At 39.5% G+C, this 27,156-nt stretch overlaps 1 protein-coding gene across 1 annotated transcript; it reads left to right on the forward strand.

The window, feature by feature from the left end:
• Positions 1-6,969: 6,969 nt before the first annotated feature.
• On the forward strand, positions 6,970-16,493 carry LOC102234832 (leucine-rich repeat-containing protein 4B-like). The gene is made up of 3 exons (XM_005814889.2): positions 6,970-7,480; positions 11,692-12,264; positions 12,375-16,493. Exons 2-3 carry the CDS (start codon positions 12,022-12,024, stop codon positions 14,343-14,345), a joined length of 2,214 nt encoding a protein of 737 aa, XP_005814946.1. The 5' UTR covers positions 6,970-7,480; positions 11,692-12,021; the 3' UTR covers positions 14,346-16,493.
• Positions 16,494-27,156: the final 10,663 nt, after the last annotated feature.

The raw sequence follows: 27,156 nt of genomic DNA on the forward strand, positions 1-27,156 counted from the left end.
TTAATTTTATTTTTAAGTTGTTTTTTTTTATATCTTCACCAGAGCTTTAAAAAATATGGAGATTCATATGACTTATAGTTATTTGAAGCATTAATAAATTCAGAAAATGTCCTAAATATCATAAATGAAGTACAGTACTGAATTTATTTACATTATGTTATAGTTTATGGATTATCACATGAAATACAAGCAGTACAGAGTCCAGTAAAAGTGAATAAAAATAGTAAAACTGATGTTGCTTTTTTGAATGCTTGGAAAAATCTGCAAAGCAAAAACAGTTGGGAGTGTTTGTAAAATACTACAGGGTGGCTGCAGTTCACCTTTTTGCTCACAAGATGGCAGGCAAGGCTTTGTTCATGTTAAAATTAACAGCTGAAGGGGAAAACATGAACACAAAGCAGGAAATTATCCAAAAATTAAGACGCTTTGTAGAATCTGTTATGAAGGAAACATTAAAAAATGCTGCAGTAAGTCGTGTTTTTTTTCCTTCAAAAAATGAAACAAATAATAAATAAAAGAAATAACATAAAAAATGTTTTCCGCCTATTCATGAAATGGGTTTTACAGAGCGAAACAGTTAAGCTGTTTCCAGAAAACTAACACAGCCTGAACACATGAGCGCCACTGTGAAACACGGTGGTGGCAGTGGCATGCTGTGGGGAGGTTTTTCCCCAGCTGGGACAGAAAAAAAAATCACAGCACTAATATCTCACTAATTAAGTCTTACTTTTTGGATTTGTGGAAAACTGGCTGAGCCCTGGGAAATCCAGAAAACAGAGCTGCAATTACCCATTCTGTCCACAAGATGGCAGTCAAAGCTTTGTCTCCGCCTCCTGTAATGGCTGACCTGAGCACAAACAAGAAATCCTCAGAAACGGACAAACTTTCCAGAATCTTTCCTATCAAAGCCCGATTATGAAAAACTTCCTTCATATTAGATTTTCCTGAACATGTGAGTCGAAACGGTGAGAAAAATGAGAAAGAGAGTTTTTTCCTAACCAACCCGAGGCTGGACCGCGATTCCTGGAAAACACGTCACAGCTTCAACAGTTACACGCAACAGTTTCTGTTTTTTTTTTTTTTGTTTGTTCTTTTAAGCTTAGAGGACCCTAACCCTATCCCTAACCCTAACTCCAGGAAGCTCTCGGCTCTCCGTCTCCGTGCAGAAGGCCGCACACACGTCTGAATGTTTACTTGGAAATCCTGGCTCACGTACAAACACCCACACAGCCCGGCATATACAGCCATGTGCACAAACACACCGTGTACAAACTCAAAGCGAGTGCTCGCAGACAGGAAATGATGTCAGCTCTCGTCTCCAAGGAGATGGAGGCAGTTGCTAAGATACTGTGACACTCGGATTTTTCACTCTATTTTCTCTCCTCTCCACTCTCTCTGTCACACACACACACACACACACACGCACACACACACACACTAATGGATGTCACTGTGAATAAGTTGAAGCTCTCTCTTGTATCTCTTTTATTCTCTTGGACATAAGTCAACCCAACGTTTTCAACGGAAACGCTAAATATAGCCTCCCAAAAAAAAATATCACTTAGTTCAGAATCCCAATTAGGAGGTCAGAGCCGTTAAATAGAGCTTAAATCTCTCCCCCCAATGAGCGCCTCCTGCAAGATGCAGTCTTTGAAGTGCGTCGCCCGGTTTGGGATTGGGGGTGTAGCTAACGCACTGATTGATGGACGGGAACCAAAGCCTCTCCTCAGTGTGAGCTGCACCTCTCTGGCGCTATCAGCATGCCACATATGTCTTGTTGCTAGCATGTTGCTGCCAAATCCACATCACCCTCCTCTTCTCCTCCCCTGTGGCGTCCTAACACACCATTAAGAGTTTATAGGGTTTGGGTTTGTATTGGAGATGCAGTGCACTCATCCTCTGGATTGGGGGATTAGCCGTCTTCCCTATATTTCTACTCCAAGACCCTCGCTGTACTGATGACACAAGCAATACAGCAGCGAGTGTTTGTTCATTTACTGTGCACAAATGCATGCCCTTCTCCATTGCTCCTATCCACTCCTCACACACACACACACACACACACCCACACACACGAGCATGCCATACATCCATAAGAGGGATATCAGATTCAATGTGCAATGACACAGAGAGGACACAGAGTGGAAAGAGGGGAAGGAAGGGGAGCCGAGGCGCAGAGTGGGTTTGGCATGGAATCTCTTTAAATGGTGCGGAAGGCAAAAAGATGTACAGACAGACGAAACGAGAGGCAGAAAGGAGGAAAAAACGCTGAAAGGCAGTTTGGATCAGAACTGGATATAGGTGAAGATTTTTTACCATGACTGAGAGAGAGAACGAGGAAAGAGGAGAAGGAGGAGGAGGAGGGTAGGAGAAGAGGGAAAGGAGGAATATCCTCTGCACCACTGTGTGACTGGAAATTTAATAGAGGGGGAGAGATAGAGAGAGGAAAGGAGTGAGAGGGGGGAGGGGAGAGGAAGAGAGAGGCAAAAAGGCACAGAGACCTCATTGCTGTGCAGCTTTCAGCAAAAGCTAGTGGATGGAGGACAATGGTCGCCACGGCGTTCACAGAGAGGGGCGGGGGTGCAGAGGAGGAGGAGAGGGAGTTCATATCTTCAGGGTCTTTCTGAAGCATCACTGGCCTTTTCGCTCCTTTGACCTTTAGTGTGCTGAGACAGAGCAAAGATGTGCACAGATTTATTTTTACTCACAAACTGGGATGAAAAGCTATAAAAGGAAGATTCTCCTCCTTCCAGCTACGACCTGAACCCGGACAGATCCGTCCACATGTGGAGTCAGACATGGCAGGGAGGGAGGCCGCGCTCTGACGCAGGAGTGGCGCCTCTTTACGGCACAAACCATCGCTGTTGGCTAATAAAACATGGAGCAGTGCGCTGATGGCACACTGTAAAACATGTGATTCACATATCTTCTTCTCTTTAAGTCAAATAAATTTAGTGAGTTTTAGATTTTGAACCTAAATGTTTGAGTTTGTGAAAGATAAACTTACAGCAGTAAGTTGTGTTAACTTTTTATTAAGAGTTGAATAAGCAAAGTTTTTAGGTTAACACTTAAAAAACTGAAAGAAGAAAAAGAGTGGGAACTATTTCCCAGAATGCTTAGCGGTGTGTTCTTGTTTCCTGAGATGAAGCGTTACATTGATCTGACTCTTGTGTTATTAAGGCAAATGTTTATTTTAATGCAGCTGACAGTTTGCAAAGCTTGAGGATAATGTCCTGATCACACTAAATGTTTCTGAGCTGAATTCATTGAGATGTTTCATAAAATTCATCATCAGATCAGAAATTTGGTTCATGTGATTTGAAACAAGAATTATTCTACAGTAAAATAAGTTATTTTAACTTGATATTTTGACTAAAATAATAGAGAAATCAGGTCAGATTTTATTGCATATTGTGATTTAATTTGGTTGAAATTGCAGCATTAAGTTAAAACTCACAATTCACGATTAATGAACTTAAAAAACAATGTTTAGACAACTTGTCTATTGGTGTTAAATCAACTTCATGAACTTTAATTTCTGATGTAAAAGCAAAACTATTTTCTTGTCGACTTAAATTCCATTTTCAAGGCAGCAGGTGGACTTTCATTTTCACGTTAAACCAGCTTCTAATGTTTTACAGTGTATCTCAGAACGCTTCCTGTTTGCACTTTAGCAACAGATGTTTTTTTTATTTTAGTCATGTGCAAAGCTCATGAGGGCGACCGACTTTTTTCTTTTTTGCGTTTGGATGCCGACGACAAGGAAACGCAGCGGCGGCTTTGTTTATTTACAGCGTTGTGTTTACTGTAGAAGTGGACACATGCAAAGTCTGCAGAAATAAGACATCATTAGTTAGCAAGATTTAATCCTGGCTGGCCGTTACCAAAATGCTCGCCCTAGCACTGGGCATTCATTATGAACATCTTCTGTGTGTTTTATTGGGATTGCATGATAGTGCAGTAGAAAGTAGAGCATCATTTTGGAGTGGAAGGAAAATGATGAACGGTTTTTAAAGTTTGAAATAAAAAAGAGTTTTAGCGCGTCAGTTTTCAGCTCTCCTGAGATTAAAAGTTTGTAGAACCACAGCTTTAAGTTCTCTGTGGTTTGTTTCTACCAGCTTTGGTTCAGCTAGTTCGGATTTAAAGGACAGCGTCTGTAAATACTCATGTTCACATCTTGCCTCAGATTCCCAGTTGGGTTTAGGACTTTCAGCAGAATTCAGTTTTTATGCTCCACAAATCTGGAACAAACTTTCTCAAAAATATTACCAAGTATTTTTGTTCCAGTTTCAAGGGCAAATATCTCAGTACACATGAAATAAAACAAAACTAATAAGCAGCTTTTCAGAAAGATACAGGAGTTTGTTTCAAGTCAATAATTCCTTAATATTGATGAAAATCTTCTAGTTCAACTGGCTGATTATTTCACTTATAACATGTAAACAATGACCTGTTTATAAGTAAGAATAATCTGCTATTAAGGAATTATTTACTTGAAACAAGCTCTTATATTTTGCTGAAAAGTAACTTGTAAATTAGTTTTGTCTTATTTTGAGGTTACCCAGGTATTTGCACCAGAAACTACTTGGTAAGATTTTGTGTTTGACTAAATGTAATCTTTATGGATTGTTTTAATAACTGGTTCCTGTTTTATGTCCTCATGGTATGAACTGTCTTGTTGCTGAAATGTGCAGATAAATTTTACTTGAAGAGGATATATTATGCAAAATTCACATATTGTACATTTTTGGGTTTCTACTGCTTCATATAAAACATCCCAAGTGTTAAAAAAAACACACACCTATCAAGTGTTTGGCAATAACTTAATGTATTTTGGATTCTGGAAAATGATCCATTTCAAAAACTTCTGGAAAGTAACCTCACAAATCAGCAGACAAATTACCCAGCAACCAAACCTGAGCTCCAGAATGTTTGGTCAGCTGGTTTTCCTGCTTTATGCGCTGTACAATGGCTGCTGAAAAAGACAAAGTGCTTTTTTTTTTGTTAACTAAATGTCTAGAAACCACTTGCTGCCTTCTAGTTGGTTGCGCAGGAGGCTCCACCTCTGCTTTTCAAAGACATATAGTTGTGTTACTCCACATCGGTTTACAGTCATTTGCGAATGTAAACGTTGAGTTTGGATTTAAAGTGACAGGACGCCTTAAAACATGTCAAAAGTTTGATTTTGTGCAAAACGTGTAACAAGCATGTTTTTCTTTCGCCCATAGATCTATCCTGACCTGATCTAGAAAGCATAATAAGGTCACCTTTAAAACTTCCATACATATTTTCTGCCTTTTGGTCAAACAGTTCAGTTTTTTCTCATCTGATTCAGAGCCCCTTCTCCTGTGTTTGTTCTCCTCTTGTGTCAGAATATTATTCCTCCATATCTGCGATGACTCAGAGAGAGAACGACATGTCTGCTGCGATCCTTGGTCTTCATGACCACTGAGGCCTCAGCAGAACAGCTGCAAGTATTTGGAGATAAAATTAGATGCCAGTAAAATCTTTTTTACTAATCTGGATCTGACGACACATCTGGATTTTTAGGACAGAATAGAATAAAAAGGCCCTTTATTAATCTCACTTGTTACAGAAGCACAGTAACAAAATATAACCCACTGAATATAAAAATAGCTATAAAAAAAGTACTCAGGAAAAAAATACATTAAATTTGGACTTTTTTAAATACAGAATTTATACTGTATGTAAAAACATTTTTTTAAAATCTGTATTTAAAATTGTCATATTTTAAAAAAATGATTGCATGAATTTTAAAATGCGTGGCCTTCATGTACCATATTCTGCCATATTTATCTATAAATAAATATAGATAAATATAAATTCTGTATTTATCTACAAATAAATAGAGAATATATATATTTCACATGAAGGCAACATGTGATTTACTGCATGCGATTATTAAAAAGTCTGATGGCAGACGTGATGAGCGACCTCTGGAAGCGCTCAGCTTTACTCTGTGGGTGCTGAGTTTTATTTAGGGCTATCAGAGTAAAGGGGGGAAGGAGCATTTTACTCTGATTTTTAATTGGGGAAAAAAACATTTTATTTTTGTTTCCAGGTTTCATGTCATTTGAGCTCCGTCCATCTCGTTATCAACTCTGAAAAGCTTCCCACAGCATAATGCTGCCACTACCATGCCTCACCATAGGGATGGTGCTAAGGGTGATAGTAGTTTTGCATTATATGCAAAACAGCTTTATTTAAACCAAAGTAAATCATCTTCAACCAGTCTGGGTTTTATTTAGGGGGCTCAGAGTAAAGGGGGTAAATCTGATTTGTATTTATGCAAAAATATGAAACCCATATGTTGTTTCTTCCATTTCACAGTTATGGACAACAATGTGTTGCTTGGTCACGTTTAGTTTCTGGTAAAAGTCTGAAAAAGAAACGTGCATATATATATATATATATAAATATATACTGTATATATATATATATATATATATATATATATATATATATATATATATATATATATATATATGTATATATATATATATATATATATATATATATATATATATATATATATGTATATATATATATATATATATATATATATATATATATATATATATATATATATATATATATATATATATTATTATTATTTTATTTTATTTTTTTACAGAAAACCAACCAGAACCGAACAATGTTTACCGCAGACAATAAACTGAAATCTAAAATCTCATCTTCTCCGCAGAAAACACACTGACTCACAGTGTACCACTGATATTTCAGTGCTGCTGAGTCATATTAATAAATATGACCATACAGCTCGTTACATGCACGGAGCTGATGTTGCAGCAGGAACCTGCACGGTCAAATAAAAACCTTTCCATGTGAAAATCTCCTTGATTAATGCTCCCAGCATCAGACGGACGCAGCCACATATCCCCCGCTCCAATTACGCCTTAGTGGGATTCAGTCGGAAACATACGGAATGTGCGTAAAGAGCCGTTTATGCTGGACGCAAGGCGCTCTGCCCGGCGGGCGACGTCGCGTTCGCTGCGCTCCTCTCCAAGGATAAGACGCATCGATGCGCTCGTCCCCGACCTCGTTCCCTAAATGTGACAATTATAACATCATTTTCTCCAACGGCCCGTAATCTGATCTCTTCTTTCTCTCTCTCTCTCCCTCGCTCTGTTTTTTACCCCTCGCTCCTCACCCACCCCCACCCCGCCTGCTCGGTTCCGTGCGTGTGTGTGTGGATTGTGTTCATCTTTAACCTGCCAGCACTGTAGCCCCCCTGCGTTGCGTTGGCGCTGCGGATCTAGCTTACAAGAACAAGAGCCAGCTCACAGCCGTGGAAACAAGCGAATCAATTTAGGGGAGAGACAAGGAGAGACAGATAGCGAGGTTGTGGAGGGGGGGGAAAGGCACGATCGCAGAGGGGGCACGAAAGGGAGAGAGGGGACGCAGACATTACGCCGCATGCAGACGCCGAACATTAAAGGTATGTACTGTTTTAAGCTTTTCTTGGACGTACAGGTAGAAAAGGGGCTGAAATGTTCGGCGTGTTGTGTTGTCATGTTGTCTGTCTGTAAAGATGCCGAAGTCAGTCATCAGCTGGGGGAGAAAAATACCCGAAAAGGTTAAAGATGCATAACATTTTTGGTAAATAATTAATAGGATTTGATCATCTAATGTAATCAAATGATACACTCCCTTATGTAAGCCCGCACTCACGCGCACTAGGCCTGTTTTTCTATTAAAAAAAAATGTAAAAAAAATTACATCCAGAATATTTGTATCGTGGGTGCAGACGTGTTGTCATTACCCCGAAGAGAGAATGGATGCAAGCCATTTTGTAATGCAGCATGTGCAGAATTAGGCCTATTCAGAATTTCAATTGCGTCCCGAGAAGGTGCGCCGTGCAGTGAGCGCAGCTGCAGATGAATAAGGCCATTCTGTGCTATTGTAAGGAGATATCAAGCTGGCGGCTATATGATGAGGTGAGATTGCAGATTAGGATGAGGACTGGAGGAGGAAGCGGTCCAGTTGATGCATTTTTATCACTATTTTCGGGGGATTATCTTTCACACTTCACGTGTAAAGAGGGGAAAATGTTGTCATCAGCCAAAAGAGAGAAAATGTTGGTTTTTTTAATGTGGATGCTGGTGGAAATGAGCCCCATCCTGCCTCGATTCCCACGTCCTGAATCAATCTAGCGTTGTCATAGTTACAGTAGATGATGTTGGCCCTGCTGCACCTGTGCAGCTTTGCGCTCTTCTCCATCATTTGTAAATACATGATATGTGACTGGCGGCTCCCAGCCTCTGTGTGTTTGTCCTCTTTCTGATTTGCCTCTTTGCAGACCTGAAGGAGAAGCTCTGTGAGTGCAACCAGATGCTTATGATGATGTGATTGGGCCTGGAGTAGTTGGTCAGCAGCTTGGAGCTAATTTGTCTTTTCACGACCCAGCGCTCGCCTTCGGATCAGATCGAAGAATCAATATCTACATGGTTGCAATCTGCTCTTGACATGTTAAAACAGCTCAGTCCACGCAGGGGAATTCATCTGAGTGAAAGTGGGAAGAAAATCGCAGGGGTTGAGAATGAAGGCCGGGTTTTAATGGTTCTCAGTTGAGTTGAGGAGTGATGTAAATATTAAAGAACATCAGCGTGTGCTGCTGCTGCTGCTCTGGTGGAGTGGAAAATTTCAGGATGGCAGGTCAAGTCAACAGGTGTCCATACAGTTTCATCCTCTGCCAAGGAACTTCTGGTTCAAAAGACAGAAAAATAACAAAAGTAAACAGCTTTCTATGAAGAAAAGGATTTATTTATTTTATCACCATTTTCTCTTCTTAGCATTATTTTAGAACTAACAGGTACAAACTGTCATTGACTGGGGATTTTGGAACAGTTTTTATTTAATATACTGAGTGTCAGTAATGCTACGATATCTGTGTCTCCAATGACCACAGGGCCGGATTTAGGAGATGGGAGGCCCCTGGGATAGAGTCGAACTTGGTGCCCTGTTGACATGGAAACTACACATGATAAGGGCTACATTGTGACAGAGTTTGAATGTTCTACCTCTGAATATTTAGCTTCTCTCTGGGTACTCCAGCTTCCTCCCACAGTCCAGAAACATGCATGTCATGTTAATTGGTCTCTTTTCATCTCCTTTAGAGGAAATGCACAAGTTCATGGTTGTTTGTCCTGTGCAGTAGAGTGATCGGTCGAATTATATCTTAGCAGTCCACATAAAAAGTTGCTTAGAAACATTGCATTATTTCTGGAAACATCCAAAATGCCAGGCCTGTAAAATGTAAAATGCAGCGCCATTTTTGAAATACACCAAACATGTGACCTGGAGGATGTGGCTAAACATTGCTGTCATGGCTGACCAGGGTTTCAGTTGAAGGTGTGACGTTTGCAAGGAACTTCACAATGATTTTCTACACGAAAATCTGACGACTAAAAGGCCTCACCAGAAATAAATAGTTTCTGGAAACATAAATATAAATAGTTTCTGTAAACCTTTGTAATGTTTGGCCCTGTCATTGTTAGCAAACAGATTTTATTCCCTGGGAAAGCTGGTGATCTGTAACTGGTTGAATATTAATAATGTTTTGATGCTTTCATGAGTCACTGTAACAATACAACAACCATCCTGGATCCCTTGATCTTAAAGAGATATTTTACCATTTTACCTTCATTCAGCCGTGTTAGATGTTATTACTAGAGGAGAGTAGGTGGAAAAATATGTAAATAACACCTTAATAACAAAACAATTTAATAGCGTGACGTTGAAATGTTATTAGTTATGGATGGGTGAACGTTTCTGTGTGTCAAAGAGAGGATGTGGGATGTGCTCAGAGTCTGAAAAGGCCTATTTTTTATCACAGTTTTCTATATGAGCTTTTATAAACGCTGCTTTATCACTTCGGAGAACTATAATTTCAATAATGACTCATCTTGACTTCAACCTCAGACCTCATAGAGATGCCAGATCTGCTTCCTCTGCTCTTACTGAAGGCCAAGGTTCGGACTGATCAGATTTAGAGCCACTTCTCGTCTGTATCGGCACCGTCTGACCAGAAGTCTCATTTTTCGGTCGTCCATGATAACAGATCAGGACTGAGGCAGATATCTGGTGATTTGGACCGAATAGGTGCTGCTGGTCTGTTTTGCAAAGCCTCATCAAGCCCGGCTAAACGCAGTAACGTTGAATAGGGCGACTGGACAGTAAAAAAACACAAGATGGTGAGTGAGCAGGTTGCCACAGCAACCGTGTTCCTGGGAGTGAATGCATCGCTGCTGCACAGGAAAGCAGATGCTGAGAACTGGCTATGTATGGATGCTGACGAAAGAACCCCAGTTTATTAAGGGAATTAGAAGGAGCGGCTTCTAATTCCTGGTTTTCATCAACAAGGATGATGAAAACCAGCGGCTCTTGGATACAAGCACCTTCTTGTTGACTTTATTCCACGGACGTTGCAGCCATGTGACCATTAAAGTCACAGTGTCAAGCATGAGGTGTTTGAGTAAACAACAAGCACTCTATCTATCGAATCATTACGCCCAGGGATTTCTAAATTTAGAGAGTCTGCTGATCCATTTCTGTTTGAAAATGTTTTCGTCACCCTTTTAACCACAAATTGCAATGACACAGTGCAGATTTGTAAACCCTCCCTTTTTAAATACGAAAAAAAAGTATGTTTTTTAATAGTTTTACAATTTTTGTTTGAAAATCTTTGGCATAGCATATTATATTCAACATATGCATTAAAGCAGCTTGTCAGGTATCAGTTATTACCCTCCTGCGTAATTAATGAAGCTGTGACATTGTGTACTTTCTTGTTCCTACTGCTATATTCAGGCCCAGTGATTGATGAGTGTGTGCAGTGGCACCACAAAGGGGGGCTGCGGGTGGGAACACCCCCCCTATGAATTTACTGCTACCCCTTCATACTGTACTATTTTTATACTGTACTATTTTTATGGATGAATTCTATGAGTTTAAAGGCCATGCTTTCTTAATAATATTCTTTATTTTTTTTGTCCTTCACGTTGCCTCTTTTTGAAAACCAGGATCATGTGTTTGAAATTAAAAAAAATACAAGTTTTATTTTATTAAACATTGGTGCTAATTTTTTTAAGTCCAGGCCTGGAGAGCTACTATCCTGCAACTTCTAGATGTCCAAACCAAAATTAAATGGCTGAAATCCCTCATCAGGAGGTTATTTAGTCCTGGTAACACAACGTTTGATTCAGGAGTGTTGGATGCATGTTAAAGTTGCAAAACAGTAGCGGATTTGGGCATGTCCATTCTAACAAATCAAATTGGTTGTAACATTTCAACATGACAACAGGGCCTTACCTACTATTTAATTGTTCAGACATTAAATTAAAACATAACAACAGGAGGTTTATGGGATCAAAATGGAATCAAACCAAACCAAAATGTCAGCTCTGCCTAATCAATGCCTCAATAAAACTCCTGAAATTCTCTTATGGCTTCATTGATTTGTTGAAATACAAACCATGACTTTGATGATTCAACATATGAAAAAAATGGCTCCAAACCAGTAGCCCAGTTTGTGGCACCAAAAATAATAATGTTTTGATTTAAGCCTGGCTTTTTAAATTGTTGCACCTAGACTGATGTTCTGTGCACTTACTGTCTCTCTTTTCTTTGTGTTTCTCTTTCTTCCCACAGTAAGAAGCAACAGTCTCCGCACTGACAGCCGTTCTCAAGGACCTCTCCCTCCTAACTTGATAGCTACGTTGGTGAATGTTATGGGAGCAGAAGTGCAGGACTTCTTTCAGTGAAATATCGAAAAATCAAGTCTAATTCTCAAGAAAGTATGAGCAAAGTTAAGTAGGTAGCTTTACTTACCAATCGTTACTGTAACATTTCAAGTTTTTGAGTCTTCAACACAGAAAAAGTCAGATAAAACCATGAATGTCGAAAGAAGCACTTAACTTACCCTTTTGGAGGTGACTAATCAATATTCCAGAGCTAGGGGTGGGTCATGACTCAGTTGCCATGCGTCTTGTCATGGTGACCAGCCCCTGCACCCCATCCCCCCTCCTCTGGTTGGTCCAGCTCCTGTTGTGGTTTCACCACCATGGACCCCAGCTGACAGAGGCGGCACCGCCATGCCCCAACCCCTGCACCTGCTCCAACCAGGCGAGCCGGGTCATCTGTACAAGGAAGAGTTTGGATCAAATCCCAGACAGCATTTCAGAAAACACAAGATACCTCAATCTACAAGAGAACTCAATTCAGGTAAACATGGTTTGACCTTCAAAAGTCAAAGAATCAAATGACGGGTTTTGATTTCAATAATGCTGATGTTGCCACCATGTGTCCCTTTTTGTCTTCTTTGTTTACACAAGGTGATCAAGTCTGACACATTCAAGCATCTGCGGCATCTAGAAATTCTCCAGCTCTCTAAGAACCACATCCGGCAGATTGAGGTGGGAGCTTTCAATGGCCTCCCCAACCTCAACACGTTGGAGCTTTTTGACAACCGTCTTACAGTGGTACCAACTCAAGCTTTTGAGTACCTCAGCAAACTAAGAGAACTATGGCTACGAAACAACCCCATTGAGACACTGCCAGCCTTTGCTTTTAACCGCGTTCCCTCATTAAGACGTCTGGACCTGGGGGAACTCAGGAAGTTGGGTTTCATCTCAGAGGCTGCCTTCGAAGGTCTGGTAAATCTGCGTTTTTTGAATCTTGGCATGTGCGGCTTGAAGGACATCCCTAACCTTACCCCGCTTGTACGACTTGAGGAGTTGGAGTTATCAGGGAATCAGCTGGGGATTGTCCGTCCTGGATCATTTCAGGGACTGGTGTCACTTCGAAAGCTTTGGCTGATGCACTCCAGAGTGACTATCATTGAACGCAATGCTTTTGACGACCTCAAGAACTTGGAGGAGCTCAACCTTTCCCACAATTCTCTGCATTCTCTGCCCCATGATCTGTTCACCCCTTTGCACCAGTTGGAGAGGGTACACCTCAACCATAATCCTTGGGTTTGCAACTGTGACGTCCTGTGGCTCAGCTGGTGGCTTAAAGAGACAGTTCCCAGCAACACCACGTGTTGTGCTCGTTGCCATGCCCCGCCAGGCCTGAAAGGGAAGTACATTGGGGAACTGGATCAGACCCACTTTGTCTGCTATGCTCCAGTGATTGTGGAGCCGCCCACTGATCTGAATGTCACCGAAGGAATGGCCGCAGAGCTGAAATGCCGTACCGGAACCTCTATGACCTCTGTGAACTGGTTCACCCCAAACGGCACGCTGATGACACACGGATCATACCGAGTTAGGATCTCAGTGCTTCATGACGGAACACTGAACTTCACAAATGTGACCGTGCAGGACACCGGGCAGTATACCTGCATGGTAACCAACTCCGCTGGGAATACCACTGCAACCGCTGTGCTCAACGTCTCTGCTTCTGATCCTAGTAACAGCTACAGCTATTTCACCACTGTCACAGTTGAGTCAGTGGAGCCAAGTAAGGAGGAGAACTCAGCAAGACAGTATGTGAATGAGACCTTTGTTGGTTCCCCCAAGCCTCCTGGTCATGGAGGGGTAGACGGTCTATCTAGCAGCACTATATCACCATCTCTGTCTACTCTGTCACCACTGTCACCCAGAACTACTGAAAATTCAGTGACTGTGTCTCTAATGGATGTAACTAACATTCCAGGCCTGGATGATGTAATGAAAACAACTAAGATCATCATTGGTTGCTTCGTCGCCATTACTTTTATGGCAGCTGTGATGCTGGTGGTCTTCTACAAACTCCGTAAGCAACACCAACTACACAAACACCACGGCCCTGCCAGAGCAATTGAGATTGTCAACGTCGAAGATGAAATTGGAGCTGGGGCTGGAAGTGGCATCTCTGGCGGTTCGACGATAAATTCTGGGACTGGTACGGAGGGAACCTTGAGAATACATCACCCGGAAGTAGTCAACCTTCCCAACATTGGTCGCACGGATACCCTAAACCATTACTACAAGACACATCATTTCAACAACAATGTGATGGGTCTCAGTATCACCGAGGGGATGGGACCAGGTGGAATCCTCAACAGCAAGAACCAGCATGGCCAGGACAACCCTATCTCCTGCACATCAGTCCCAATCTCTACATCAAATTTGCTCTCTGCATCAGGCAACGGCACCAACACCAGCTCCATGTCCCCACCGCTGCCGATGTCTCTCCCCATGCCAACTATGGGCTTACACGGATCGATCAAGGGTTTCATGGGCCAAAACCAGAACCCCCAAATGGAGCCGCTGCTCTTCAAGGGGAGCTCCAAGGAAAACGTCCAAGAGACCCAGATCTAAAAACAAAAGCGAGTGAAGAGAGGGAGAGCGGGCAGGACTCAAAGACAGAGAGGGAATTGATGTCGGGTTAACGTGTGGAATGATAAGACACTAGAGCGCATTGACTTTACACCAGGAGAGAGGATAGACTGACACGGCAATACACAAACACATAGACTTATCCGTGACGGTGTACTGAGCCAAGGATTACCACAATGGCCCAACTGTGTTTGTAGAAGCGACCATGGCCATGGAGATCAAGGAGTGACCATTGCTACAATGTAAATCTGTGCCAAAGCAAATGTTTTTTGCAGTTTCTACAAGCTGTATTCTCGTAGGAAAAAAGAGACAAACTAGTCTGTCAGAGTAATTCAGTTCCCCAATTGTTGTTGGCCAGCAGAGATGAAAGATACGCACAGCACTTACCACACTGCAGAATGGAGATGTTTCAGAGTAAAATACAAGAGACATTTTTCTTCCACAAAAAAAAAATACATGAGACACACTCTCTCAAGTGACTCAACAGACTCCCTCAAGGTGAAAATTATGTAGGCATAATAGATGGACATAAAGGTACAGTGCAGTACAAACTACTGTGAAAAATCCACAAATAATATAAATATATTTTCATCTAAATATGTATCATTGCAGACTCCAATGCAGACATATTTTGGGATGGATGTATAAGCCGGTATAGTTTGTTTCTTCTTTGTGAATAATCAGGGGCGGTGACAGGTGGACGTTTGTTATGTTTTAAATTTGGCTACTTCTCAGAAACATAAGGGCTCAATTGCAACACTCATTGTGAATCTTTCAATTGGCTTTCGTGACCATTTAGGTTGTAGAACGGCAAACGCAGATCTCCGTTTGACAAATTTTCATCTGTTGTTTCAGTAATAATAATCATTACAAACTTTTTTGTGTTTTGAGAGTGTATTATGTATTTTGTAAAAGCCAGCTATGTGGTATTTGAACTGGTAAATTCTGACACTTAAATGCCAGTGCCGAATGATGGTAAAAATGCTGTTTCACCAATATTTTAAATTAATCCTGTATGGATAAAAATAAAGTATTGACATTGTGGTATTTGAATCCGATCAGCAGCCGGATGATTGCTTTTAGGCTGGAATTTGATACGACCATGCAGCAAAATGCTGCCATGATGATGATTAGACATCTTCAGCAGCATTTAAGAAAAGGGATTACGCATCCATATTAGGATGATTGGAGTGAGTGAAAAATGTACAGTATATTAATAAATAATGTCCGGTTGTATGACAATTGTAAGATCCACATTTTTACAGTGTAACTTTCATATGTTAAATGCCATTTACGCTTCTTGCGTTTCAACTCTGTATTACTTTATTTTTGTTAGTTTGATATAATGTGTACAGTTGTCTAGCCATGTGTCATTACGTGTGAAATAAATCAATCATATATTGGGTTGTGGCGGGTCAATATGGCAACCACACGAGTAAGAAGCGAGACATTATGGAGTCCCTCCTGCTCTAAACCTGGATTGAATGTATGGTTTGTGGTTTAGCCGTTAGTCACCCTGGTAATGATAGGGGCCATCTGTTTTGTAACGCTGTTCAGACAGGCTTTTAGTCATTCTCCCATACATGGGTCACAGACGCTACTGGTTCTGGAAAATAAACATTTCTATGAAGGCGGTTTAGTCTGAAATTAGTCAGCTTGCTTCTCCCATGATCATTTGTGGGGTTTTGTTTTTTTTTGTCAGGTTACTGTGCTGGTGATTATGAATGAAAGAAAGATTGAAGACATCAATAAAATATATGCTTACATTGTTAAACAGGAACTAAATGTTTGTTGCAATTGAGCTCAAATTGAACTGGTGACCATTCAGTCTAGAGCTCCGTCGACACATTTGTGGCTTTTTTTGCACCCCTCCCTTGGAAATAGTGTTTTTAGCTAACAATGTACTTTCAGAAGCATAAGCTTTCAGTTTTTTTATGTTATCTGGAAAAGAAACCTTTACTAACTGTAACAGGACATAAGAGGTCATAGTAATAATGATGATGATGCTAAAATGGGACATTTGTATGTCTAATATAAGTGATGGATTTCTGCCATAGAGGTTTTGAAAGGAACATCTTCAATGCCAGTGTACTCTTTGCTCTAAAATATCTTTAAAGATCTGTGAATTCCCATCTGCTTCTGTGAAATAACTGATCGCTTCTGATAGATTTTGAAATCTTTGGCGTTTACAGGTGCAAAAGAAAATCAGAATATCAATAACAATGGTATATTTTTAGAAGGTCAGCTCAAAAAGTAAAGTCCATACGTAGATTCATTACACACAGAGAGATATATGTCAAGCATTTTTGTAATTATGGCTTACAGCTAATGAAACCCGCAAATTTAGCTTTTTGAAAATGTAAATAATGGACAGTGAAAACAGCAAAGAAGGAGTTTAAAACTTAAACATTTTGTTATGAGCGTGTTGCAGCATAAAGATCCATAGGGAAAAGTCCAATATACCAATAATTTATTAATGGAAAGTTGAGTGGAAGGAAGAAGTCCAGAAGAAAATGGTGTTCAAGCAACAGGACAGCCTTTATTAGTCCTGCTAATAAACATGAACATCTTTTCAGAACCACAGGCCGATCACCTCCATGTCACGCTGCATTGATGCTGTAATTCATGCAAAAGGAGCCCAGACCAAGTGTTGACACTGCGTTTAAAGTCCAGTTCTTATCGGTCTTACACCCATTTTTTTAATAAGAATCAGAATTTTTGGTTTTCATTAGCTGGAGGCCGTAACCATGAAAAACAACAGTCAAATGCTTCAGTATATCCCACTGAGCGTAATTATTCAATATAAAACCTAAGTTTCATTTTTGAATTGAATAAATTAAATAAATTAACTTTTCAGCATCATTCTAATTTACTGATATGCACCTGTAATTATGTGATCGTATTAACAGATCGGATGTTGACCCAATGAGAAACGAAGAGAAGACAATTTAAAAACCAGGGTTTTGTTTCTCAGGCGTATTTTCATCTGAATGTTTCAGATAAATATTTTAGTATTACAGCCTGAGGTGAGCTGTTATTATCTGTGAAAATAACAGTTATCAATATTGTTAAGTTTGGAAGAACAATGCAGACTACTTGAATCCAGGATTTTAGCCAACATGTGACTCTTAATCAAGAACCAAATAATAATATACAGACATGAACATATTTCTAGTTTCCTCTGGTAAAGATGTCCAAAAGCCTTAAAGTAAATCAAATTTTCATTGCGGTACCAAAACCACCATGACAAACAACTATTGATATGAAAATCATCAGTGGCACCCCTGGCAATCATTTTAAAATAAATATTTTAGAATTTGTCATTTTAACTTTGTTGATTTCTAATTTGTGTTCTACGATTCTCAGTCTTGCAGGCTTAGAAATACGACACAGAGGTCCATTAAGCCAACCATCACTGATGTGAGCATGTGAAATTTGATTCCCTCTGCTGGGACTTTAACTGAAACCGTGTGGTCAGATGAGAACAGGGGCCTTTTCACATCAAAAAATGAAAAATCCGGCTCAACGATTGGCTAGGATTGGAAACCTAAATCCATCTGTGTCAGCTGGTTTCCTCAGAATCAAAACAAATGCGAGTGAAACCCCAGAGGCATGCAAATGTGGATTTCTTTGCATTTATTTTTGTGTATTTTTATTATTTTTTAAATGAGAAATTAATTTTCGAGGTGGACCAGAGTTTGGTTGTTTGGTCCAAGTTAAACTTTTACATCAGACTATTCGAGGAAACCGTCCTTTTAAATTGGACCTCACTGCAAAAACACAAAATCTTACCATTTATCTTTCATCCAGTTTCTAGTGCAGATGTCTTAGAGACAAACTAACTTAAAATAAACTTTTAGGCAAGATACACGCACTTGTTTTTAGTGAATAATTCCTTGATGTTGATGAAAAAAGTATTTGTTCCATTGGCAGACAAATTAACTGGGAAAAATGTCTTGGTATAAGTGAAATAATCTGCCAGTGGAACTAGAACTGGGTTGCTAGGTAACGGCTTGGCTTGGCTGGGGTTGCTAGGTAACGGTGTCAAAGGAAGTCGAACTTTTTCAACAATATTAAATAAAAACAAGCCTCTATATCTCGCTACAAACCTACTTCTAAGTTAGTTTTGTCTTATTTCATGTGTACTGAGATAATTGCACTAGAAACTAGACCAGAAATACTTGGTAAGATTTTGTGTTTTTGCAGTGTAGCAACAAGGACTTCACAGGTTTAAGGAGAAACAAAAAGGGGGTGACTGTTGGAAACGCAGCTGATACACACTGCTAAGTACGGTAATGCTGTAATGCTGCGGGCTTGGTTCTCCTCCAGGTAACTGTGCTGCCATGATTTTGTGATTTTCTTAACGTAGATAAAACACTTATTCAGCAGGAGACGATGCTACAGCAATGAAACAGGAATTTATTTTGAGGCTTTTTACACATCTTCACCAGGGATGAAAACTAATTTCTGCATTTTGAGCGGCTCTGGTTACCATTGAGGTATTGAGGCTTCAGCAGTCACTTAAACCAGATGATTTAGTTCAGATATTTATTGGTCTGGTGAGGAAAAATGTATTAAAATCATTTTCTGCAAGAAAAGAAAATGGACTGACCTTTAATTCCTGTGAAGGTAAGCTGCTCTGTTTCATAAAATCTCTTAAAAAAACAAAATATCTGCTTTGAATTGTTATAGAGGGGAAAAACCAAAATAGAACAGTGGTTTTTTCTAACCAACTGGATGATTTAATTGCTTTAAAGCATCCAGCTGTTGCTTGTTCCTGGTAGCAGCGTCAGTTTGGGTTGTTATAACTTAACCTTTTTTTTTTTTTTTTACATCAGATACTCGTGCAGGTGAAAACACGTGGTGGACGACTGCAACGTCTTCAGGTCTGTCAAAATTGAGACGTGTTGTCCTCGCACCTCGGTGAATGACAAGCTAATTATTTCACTGCTTGCCTCAATTTTCCGCCAGCCATAAGAAGTTATTCAGCAATTAGAAACATATGCCACTTTAATTCATTGTTGTGATTTCATCCTGCAGAAAAACTAAACAGGAAACAAGCTAACAAGGTCAACGTGACGAATGACGTCTGCAGAAAGTATTATTGTGAAAAATTAGTTTTATTTAATTTTTCTCACTATATTACATTTTGGAGGCAGGAGACATTTCCTGCTTATTGTAACCAGGCTGGAAACAATTGTTTCTTTAAGGTTTCCTTACTATAAATATCTACATTTAGCTGCTTTTTGTTTAGCATGAATCTATAAAAATTCATTGTTTTGTTGTGGTTGGGATGATAATCATCACTCTAATCTTAGATAACAGGAGACAGATTATCTGAGTAACTCATTAAAAGGGTCAGAGGGGAAAAAAAGCTGATATTGTTTTAACAAAACCAGCAAAACATTAATACATCCCATAATCACTAGAGCGTGGCAGCTGCTTTAATGGATCAAATGGTCTGTCATGTTACATTAGCATAATTGCGCAGTAACCTGCACTGCTATTTTTATTAATGTTGTGAATGTGCCAAATAGGTGATGTGTGAGGCAGTCAGACAAACACAGGCAGATATTTCCTCTGGAAGACGGTCGGAAATGTTTCTCTGGCCTCCCATTTCCGCTCTTTTCCTCTGAAAAGGCCGACATAATGGAGCTGGAGTGCTTTGCCTCGCATGTTTTTGTCCTGCTCCGTATTATAACGTATTTGGAAGCCCCCGAGGTGAGGCGAATCTGCGCAGACTTTCACAGATGTCCACTTCGGAGGCCGCATTACAAAACAACTTCAAGGGATTTGTGTCATAAGCATTGCATCAGCCGTGGACCATAACCATAAATTTAATATGTTTAGATAAAACGTTTGGGCCCTACAGCTGGTAGATTGACTTTGAAATATCTGAGGGGACGCTGTGAAGTCATTTTGTTGAATGTAATTGTCCTTGGCTTGTACTCTGGTCTCTGGAGAACCTCCCACCCACGAGACGTCTCGGTGTTCAGAGGGCGGCATGGGATGAAGCTGGAAAAGTTGAGAGAGCTTCAGTAGGTTTTTGATTTTCTTAAGATGCTATAGAGAAAATATGGTTGAAAGGTGAAGAAAAAAGAGAATTATTTTAAAGAGAAGTTCTGCAATTTTTGATGTGATTTGGTTCTACACCCAGGGTGGTATGAACCGGGAGGCAGTAGTGTTGAAAATAATCAACCTCAGATTGAAATTAACATGAAAAGGGAGAAAATTTAGTAATTTTTTTAAAGGTTCATTCACACCAGTCCTGTTTGATCTGCCGTAATCTAACTTCGCTTTGTTTGTTTAGGAGGTCAAAGTTCATTTGTTGAGGTGTGAATGCGTAATCAAACTCTGATGCGGATTAAAAAAATCTAACTCTGGTCTGTACAAACATCCGTCTCGGTCCAGTTAAAGTGAACTTTGATGAGGAACCGATGCATATGTGAACACAAAGCGGATTGGAGAGCGCTCCCAAAGCAGGAAGTGGACTACAGTGCAGGGCATTCTGGGTAAAAACAAACACACCCCTCCAGGGCTAGCGGAAGAAATGGCTCATGGTTGTTTTTTTTTTAACCAAACAAAAGAAAAATCCTACAACCACTAAAATGTGACACCATTTCACTAAGAGGAAAGTTGTACTCAGTGTCCTCTTTAGAGGTGTTTGTGTCGTTTTCTTCAGCGGTTCTTGGTGCAGCGCCTCCACAGGTGAGGAGGGGAACAAATTACTCAAAAGGTTTAAATGTACAGTGAACCTTCGTTATAACGCAGTTCACCTTTCACGGCCTCGCTGCTTCGCGGATTTTTTTGTGTCGTTTTTTTTCACAGTGCATTGTATTCTGCGTCTCCGCGCCTTTTCTCTATATACCGTAACGTGCCAATAACGTTACGGTATTTAAATATACGTAATACAGCTTGGCAAATTTTGGCAAATATTTTTGCCCAGAAGAAAAAAAGAGCGACAACAACTACCGTTAACTATGTTCTTTTTCCGAAAAAACACACCTGCACCACAGGCTTCAGAAGAAAAACCACTAGAGAGCGGAGTCAGGCCGCAGTGTCAGTCAGAGGAACAGTGAAATACGCGAGTCACAATTTGTCCTACTGTACTTCGTATTGATGATTAAAATTATTATTTTACTGTAGTTATTTGTAAGAAAGTGTTCTATTTGTTTAAAAAAATGCTTGGGCCTGAAAACAGATTTTGTTCTTTGGATTCAATGTAGAGTATTTAATTATGCTTTATAATAATTGTAAAAAACTATTTCACAGATTTCGCCTATCACGGGTTCTTTTCAGAACGCAACCCCCGCGAAAAACGAAGGTTCACTGTATTGACACAGAGCAGCACAACACAGCAACTGAAAATCTAGCAAATACTGCAATTTTGTTCCCAATTGAACCAAATCTATCGTATTATCAGGTGTCAAAACAAGAGACTATTACTGAAAATTACTTTACAACAGTAAAGTAACACTAACAAGGTCCGCACTTTCCTGTATTTAAACAGACTGTTATTCATGTGAGGTCCTGTGACCCAACACAACTGAGATCATTAATATGCACTAAGACTGAAGAGCTAAAGGCAAACACGTTTTATGTTTTCGTGTCATTTCAAATGAGCAACGCTGGAATTTTTAAAAAATCCAGTTTTATCCCCTGCAGCAGGACAAACCTGTAATCCACTGGAGGTGGATTTAATAACACAAATCCCCCCAAGGAGTGTCAGCTTCTGTTTGGTAGAACCGAGGAGGAGAGTTTGATCTGTTTGCCGACTGCAGCATCCTCCCAGAAGTTGCGCCGCTCCCTTCGCTCGGCGCCGGTGCAGTCGCTCTCCACAGTTTCGCCGCGCCTGAACAATCGTCTCCTCTTCCCGGCGCTGTCTTTGCCTTCAGTTTCAATAAACCTCTCAGCTGTGTGTTTCTCCAGGGATTCCCCTGGCTCCTCTGGCCCAAGACAGACTGCAGAGTCTGTGGGGAACTTGACACAACATAAACTCTGCTGTGAAGCAGAGGTGTCACAGTCTGGGGGCCGCGTCGAGGAACCGGGAGGAGTGCAAAAGCCTTTTTCTGTTGTTTTTTTCTTTTTTCCTTTGATACCAACAAGAGAATGGGGCGTTTAATGCTGTTGCAGTCTGCAGTCCTGGAAGAAAACAAAGTAAAGACGCCTTGGCATCTCTGATATGATGAGAGACAAAATGAAAGCTAAACTCCCACAGAAACGCTCACTGGCATGGAGAGTTTACGGCAAACACAACAGCGATCCAGCGGGGGTTTATTTCTGGAAGATAGACAGTATCTTACTATGTTGGTGAATTATTGATATCCATTATTCCTCTCTCTTTTTTTTTAGAAAACATGAAGCGTTTTCCTTCCGAAAGCTATTTCTTGAACTTTTAAACGTTTTGTACCATCACAACTTCAAATTTCAGGGTAATTTTTTGGGATCTTGTGTGAGAAAAACACAAACCAGAGCATAAATGTTTAGTTGACTGAAAATAAGATGCTTTTAATTTTTACAAAAGAATATTTGCTCATTTAATGTAGCCCCTCAGACTGATTACAGCTAGATAAGGTAATTTATTTATATAGCATATTTTCAGCAACAAGGCAGTTCAAAGTGCTTTACATGAATTAGATGAAATACAAACAAAACCACAAATACAAAAGAAAGACAAAAAGGTAAAAGTATAAAATTACATCTGGGTTTCCCATGTCTAATAACAAGTAGTAGTCGATAATTTTTAAACTAGTAGGTGTTTCTCTGGATTCTTATTCTGATAAAACTAAATGTTGGTTCCAGATGTTGATTCTTGTTCTGGGTTTTTAAGTAGATGGTACTTTCTAAGTTTGTTCTACATTTGTAAATTACCAGGAGTTTCTCTACGTCTTGCTCCGACATCAAAAGTAGAACGCTAAATGTTGGTCTAAAGTAGTACTAAATACTTTTTTATACTAAAGTAATAAAAAAGTACTACTCCACAATTTCTAAAAGTAACAAAAAAACTAAAATCAAGCAAATAAAGTAGCTACATTTACTATTGTATTGTTTTTATTATAAATTTCCACCAAAAAACTCATGTCAGATTATCCCAGAAAATGGCTAAAAAAAAAATGTACAAAAGTTTTGACTTTTGAAACTCCAAAATGTTCATGTTTTTTTGTATAAAATGTCAAATATTACTCTCAAAATGTCTCAGTTATTGGTGGAAATTTACTACTAATTCAATTTTTTTTCTATCTATGGTGACCCTAAAATGCCATCGTAGATTTTGCACGTTTGCTGTTTTAAAGAAATTTCTTTTCAGTAATAAGAACGAGATTTAGGTCGCTTTCTTTCAAAACATTTTCTATATTTAGTCATGTTTATTAAGTAGAATAAAAGCGGCATCATTTCAGTTAAAGTCTCTGAATAAACACGGTTTTATTGTTTGCTGAAACTTGGCTATAAAAAGACACTTTGTGTTGTACTTTACATTTTCCATTGTAATAAAATTACAAATTAAAAGTCTCCAATTGACCAAATTGTACCATTTACAAACTGATGTTGGGGTCCGCACAAAGTAATCCAAAGGCCACAAATCGCCCCCGGGCCGCATTTTGGACACCCTTGGTCTAAGGTTACTATGTGAAAGTTTGAAAAACCTATTAGAAAGGAGTTTTTTGTTGTTTTTTTTGCTGAATTTATTTAATAAGGCTAAAACACCTCGTCTGATGTAGACTCCAAATGAAAACCTGCCACTGAAAGTAACAATTAGTGGGAGGAGTTAGTTTTATAACTGCCAAAGGAAGTACGGCTCTCAGATATAGAGAGAAAGTGTTTCGCCTAAAGTAGTGGAAGTTATTTAAGGTAATTAGTTTCCTATTAATATTTCCTTTCCAGCCAACATAACAAACAGACAGCATGAATTTACTGGAAGATGGTATGTAGCAAATTGTTCCCCAGTGCATCCCCTCCTACACACGCCGCACTCTTACGGCTCTGCGCTCATGTTTTTATTAGATTATTACACTTACTTGAATATTGATTTACCATAACAGCAGATGGGAGGTAATGTTTTTACTTTTGCCTGGTAAATGTTGTGGCACTTTTTGCTTTTAATGGCGCCATGAATTATGCAGAGACTTTTATCCCACTTATCTTCTCGATGCCTCAGTGGCAATCATAGCTTTAGCTCTGGCACGAGTCGTTACAGGAACGAAATATGAAGCTGCAGTTCAGCTTGACGACTCGCTCCGAACACAGAAATGCATGGTGGATGTGCACAGAGGTAAACAAATTTGCCTGTGTATGTCTTCAGTATTAAAAGAGTTTTTATGATTTGTGTCAGCAGAAGAAAACATATTCATGATACCTTCCTGCTAAACATTTCTGAAGAAATTGCTTTTATACATGAGCTGCTTAGTCAATGCAAAGTTTAAAAGAAGATAATGAAACCAGAAAAAGTTTGTTTGGAACTGATGGGGTCCCGTCTGGGAAGGCGGCTGAGATAGAGTCCAAGTTACTGACCCTTTGCAACTACGTCACAAAATCATTCGAGGCGCCATGATGGACGTCGGAAGTGAGGGATGGTGTTATAGATTAACTGGTGGCTAAATTAACTGGTGGCGGCATCTGGGAGAGACAGATGGTTCCGTGGGCGTGGCTTTTTAGGACCCCTTTACCAAACCAGGAAATAATGCGATAAGCTTTAAAAAACTACAAATTTTTGCAAAAATACTATCCAATTCCGTAAGACACCCATCAAGATCTCAGGAATAACTAATTAGAAAGACTTTTATTGGTCTTATATGGTATGTTGCCTTTTCTTTTTTTACATTAATCTGCAAAATCACCAAAACATGTAAATTACACAGAACTTGTCCTGATTTATGTGTTGCTTCAGAGGTTGAAACTCGTCAAAGGAAGATCGAAATGGATCTCAAGATGCCATAAACAGATCTCAAACCAAAGATTAATCCCTGAAAGCCGATATAAATGTTGAAGAGCCATGGGATTAAAAATAAAATGTTTAAAAAGATTGACTGGCTATGTTGATTTTCACATCTCCCTCATATTGTATGATATTTCAATTAGATATCCACAGAAACAACAGCGAAATCTTTTTAAACATTGTTTTTGTAACATGTTGTAGTTTATTTCCTAGTTCATTTACAGAAGACATGGCTACCGCAGATCTATGTGGCAGTGTCATTTCTTCTTTATTGTTGATATTTTTTCTCGTAATTTAACTAAACATCTTTATTCTTTTTATCAAGTGACCCTAATACTCAACCATAAGAGACAACGCTGAAAAAACAATTGTCTCATATACTTTTACATCAGAAATGGGTTAAAATCTTCACTCAACCTGAGATTCTGAAAGTGTCACCATTTAATCCAGGTTTGCTTCTTAAAGCGCGAGGTGTCTGATAGATCAGAATCAATAAGGGATTATTGGACTTTCGTTGGCCGATATAGTTTAGTGGATAAAGCTGCGCTCTCGGAGCTCAGCGACCGCTGGTACGAGTTCAGTTAGAGATGTCGTCTGATTCACTTCTTGGACCAGTTTATTTTATTGTCTAAAAAAATAATATTCACTTGCTGTCAACATTTTGGAGGTAATATCATTTAACAGGTATGCCAGGCAAATTTTTAACTGTAAGGATATTGTGAAATTACCAAATTGTACGCTAAACAGCTTTGCGTCTGTTTAGCAACACTTGCTGAGGGTAGTGTCGCTAAAAAAAAATTTTTTTTAAAGTTCAGAAACGGTGTTGGATTGCAGGATCTGAGCCAAAAACACACACTAGGCTAGAAGTGTTAAGCAACTCACATTACAGGCACTCGAGAGTCAATTCCAATGTTTTTCTGATCAGTGCTGGTTACAAAAAGCAGAAACCTTCCACTTATGTTTACATTGTGTCTATTCATGAGTTGGAATGAATTTATTCTGGTGAACCTGAATGGGATTGTGTTACTCATTGATCTGGTTTTGCTCCAATGCAGTGTTTTCGAAGCACACTGAACGCTGCTCTGTAGAAACTTGTTTTGAAACATAATTTTCAAATGCAACATTAAACATATTTGCTTCAAATGGGATTTATAGTAAAGTTTTGCAAACGGTTTTGTCGCAAGTAGCATTTTTCAACAGGCATCAACACAGCCACCTAAAATTTAGAAACATCTGCGGTGCGCATAGGTTTATTTAGCCACCAGTTAATCTATAACAGCGGGAGTATTGAACAGAGCGACTGAAATTGTTTTCCCAAGTTGTTTTTGCCAGTTTATTCATGGTTTCTACTTCTTCCAGTCAAGCTAATTTGTCTCTGAACGTAGCACACCTGGTTGGGGCTCATAAACGGCGGGATTTACAAAAGTTGTAAACGGTTAGCTTAGAAACCGACCCAAACCTCCTCCCTCTTGACGTGTTGATCAAATTACCGACTTTGCCTGAATTCACACCACATGATTTATATCACTAGGTAATAAACAGGGTTTCCCTTTACACTGGAGCAACATGAAAACGTACAAAAGAGGAGATGCTAACCAGATTTTTTTGCATACATGCTAGGCTACATGACGGTGCTAGGCTACATTGTCTCCATGGTTACTAATGGTTAGACAGTACCTTCTCCATAACGCAATATTTGATATCGTTCTAGTCATACATACTTATAAAGTATATGGACGTTAATCTTCTTACCTTGTGAAAAGTGTTCCGGGATTACACCGAGGGCTGCCAGTCGGTATTATTCACAGCTGATATCCATCGCTGGTATCTTTCCTCATTAAAAGTTATAAAATAAAATGA

This window comes from Xiphophorus maculatus, chromosome 10 (genome assembly GCF_002775205.1).
Source record: "Xiphophorus maculatus strain JP 163 A chromosome 10, X_maculatus-5.0-male, whole genome shotgun sequence".
Classification (NCBI taxonomy): domain Eukaryota; kingdom Metazoa; phylum Chordata; class Actinopteri; order Cyprinodontiformes; family Poeciliidae; genus Xiphophorus; species Xiphophorus maculatus.

What these genes read in the sequence shown, in the direction of transcription:
- LOC102234832 (XM_005814889.2), top strand. Translation starts at nt 12,022, where the DNA reads ATGCGTCTTGTCATGGTGACCAGCCCCTGCACCCCATCCCCCCTCCTC. An exon ending in TACAAGAGAACTCAATTCAG is followed by an intron (nt 12,265 to 12,374) that starts GTAAACATGGTT and finishes TGTTTACACAAG; the next exon opens with GTGATCAAGTCTGACACATT.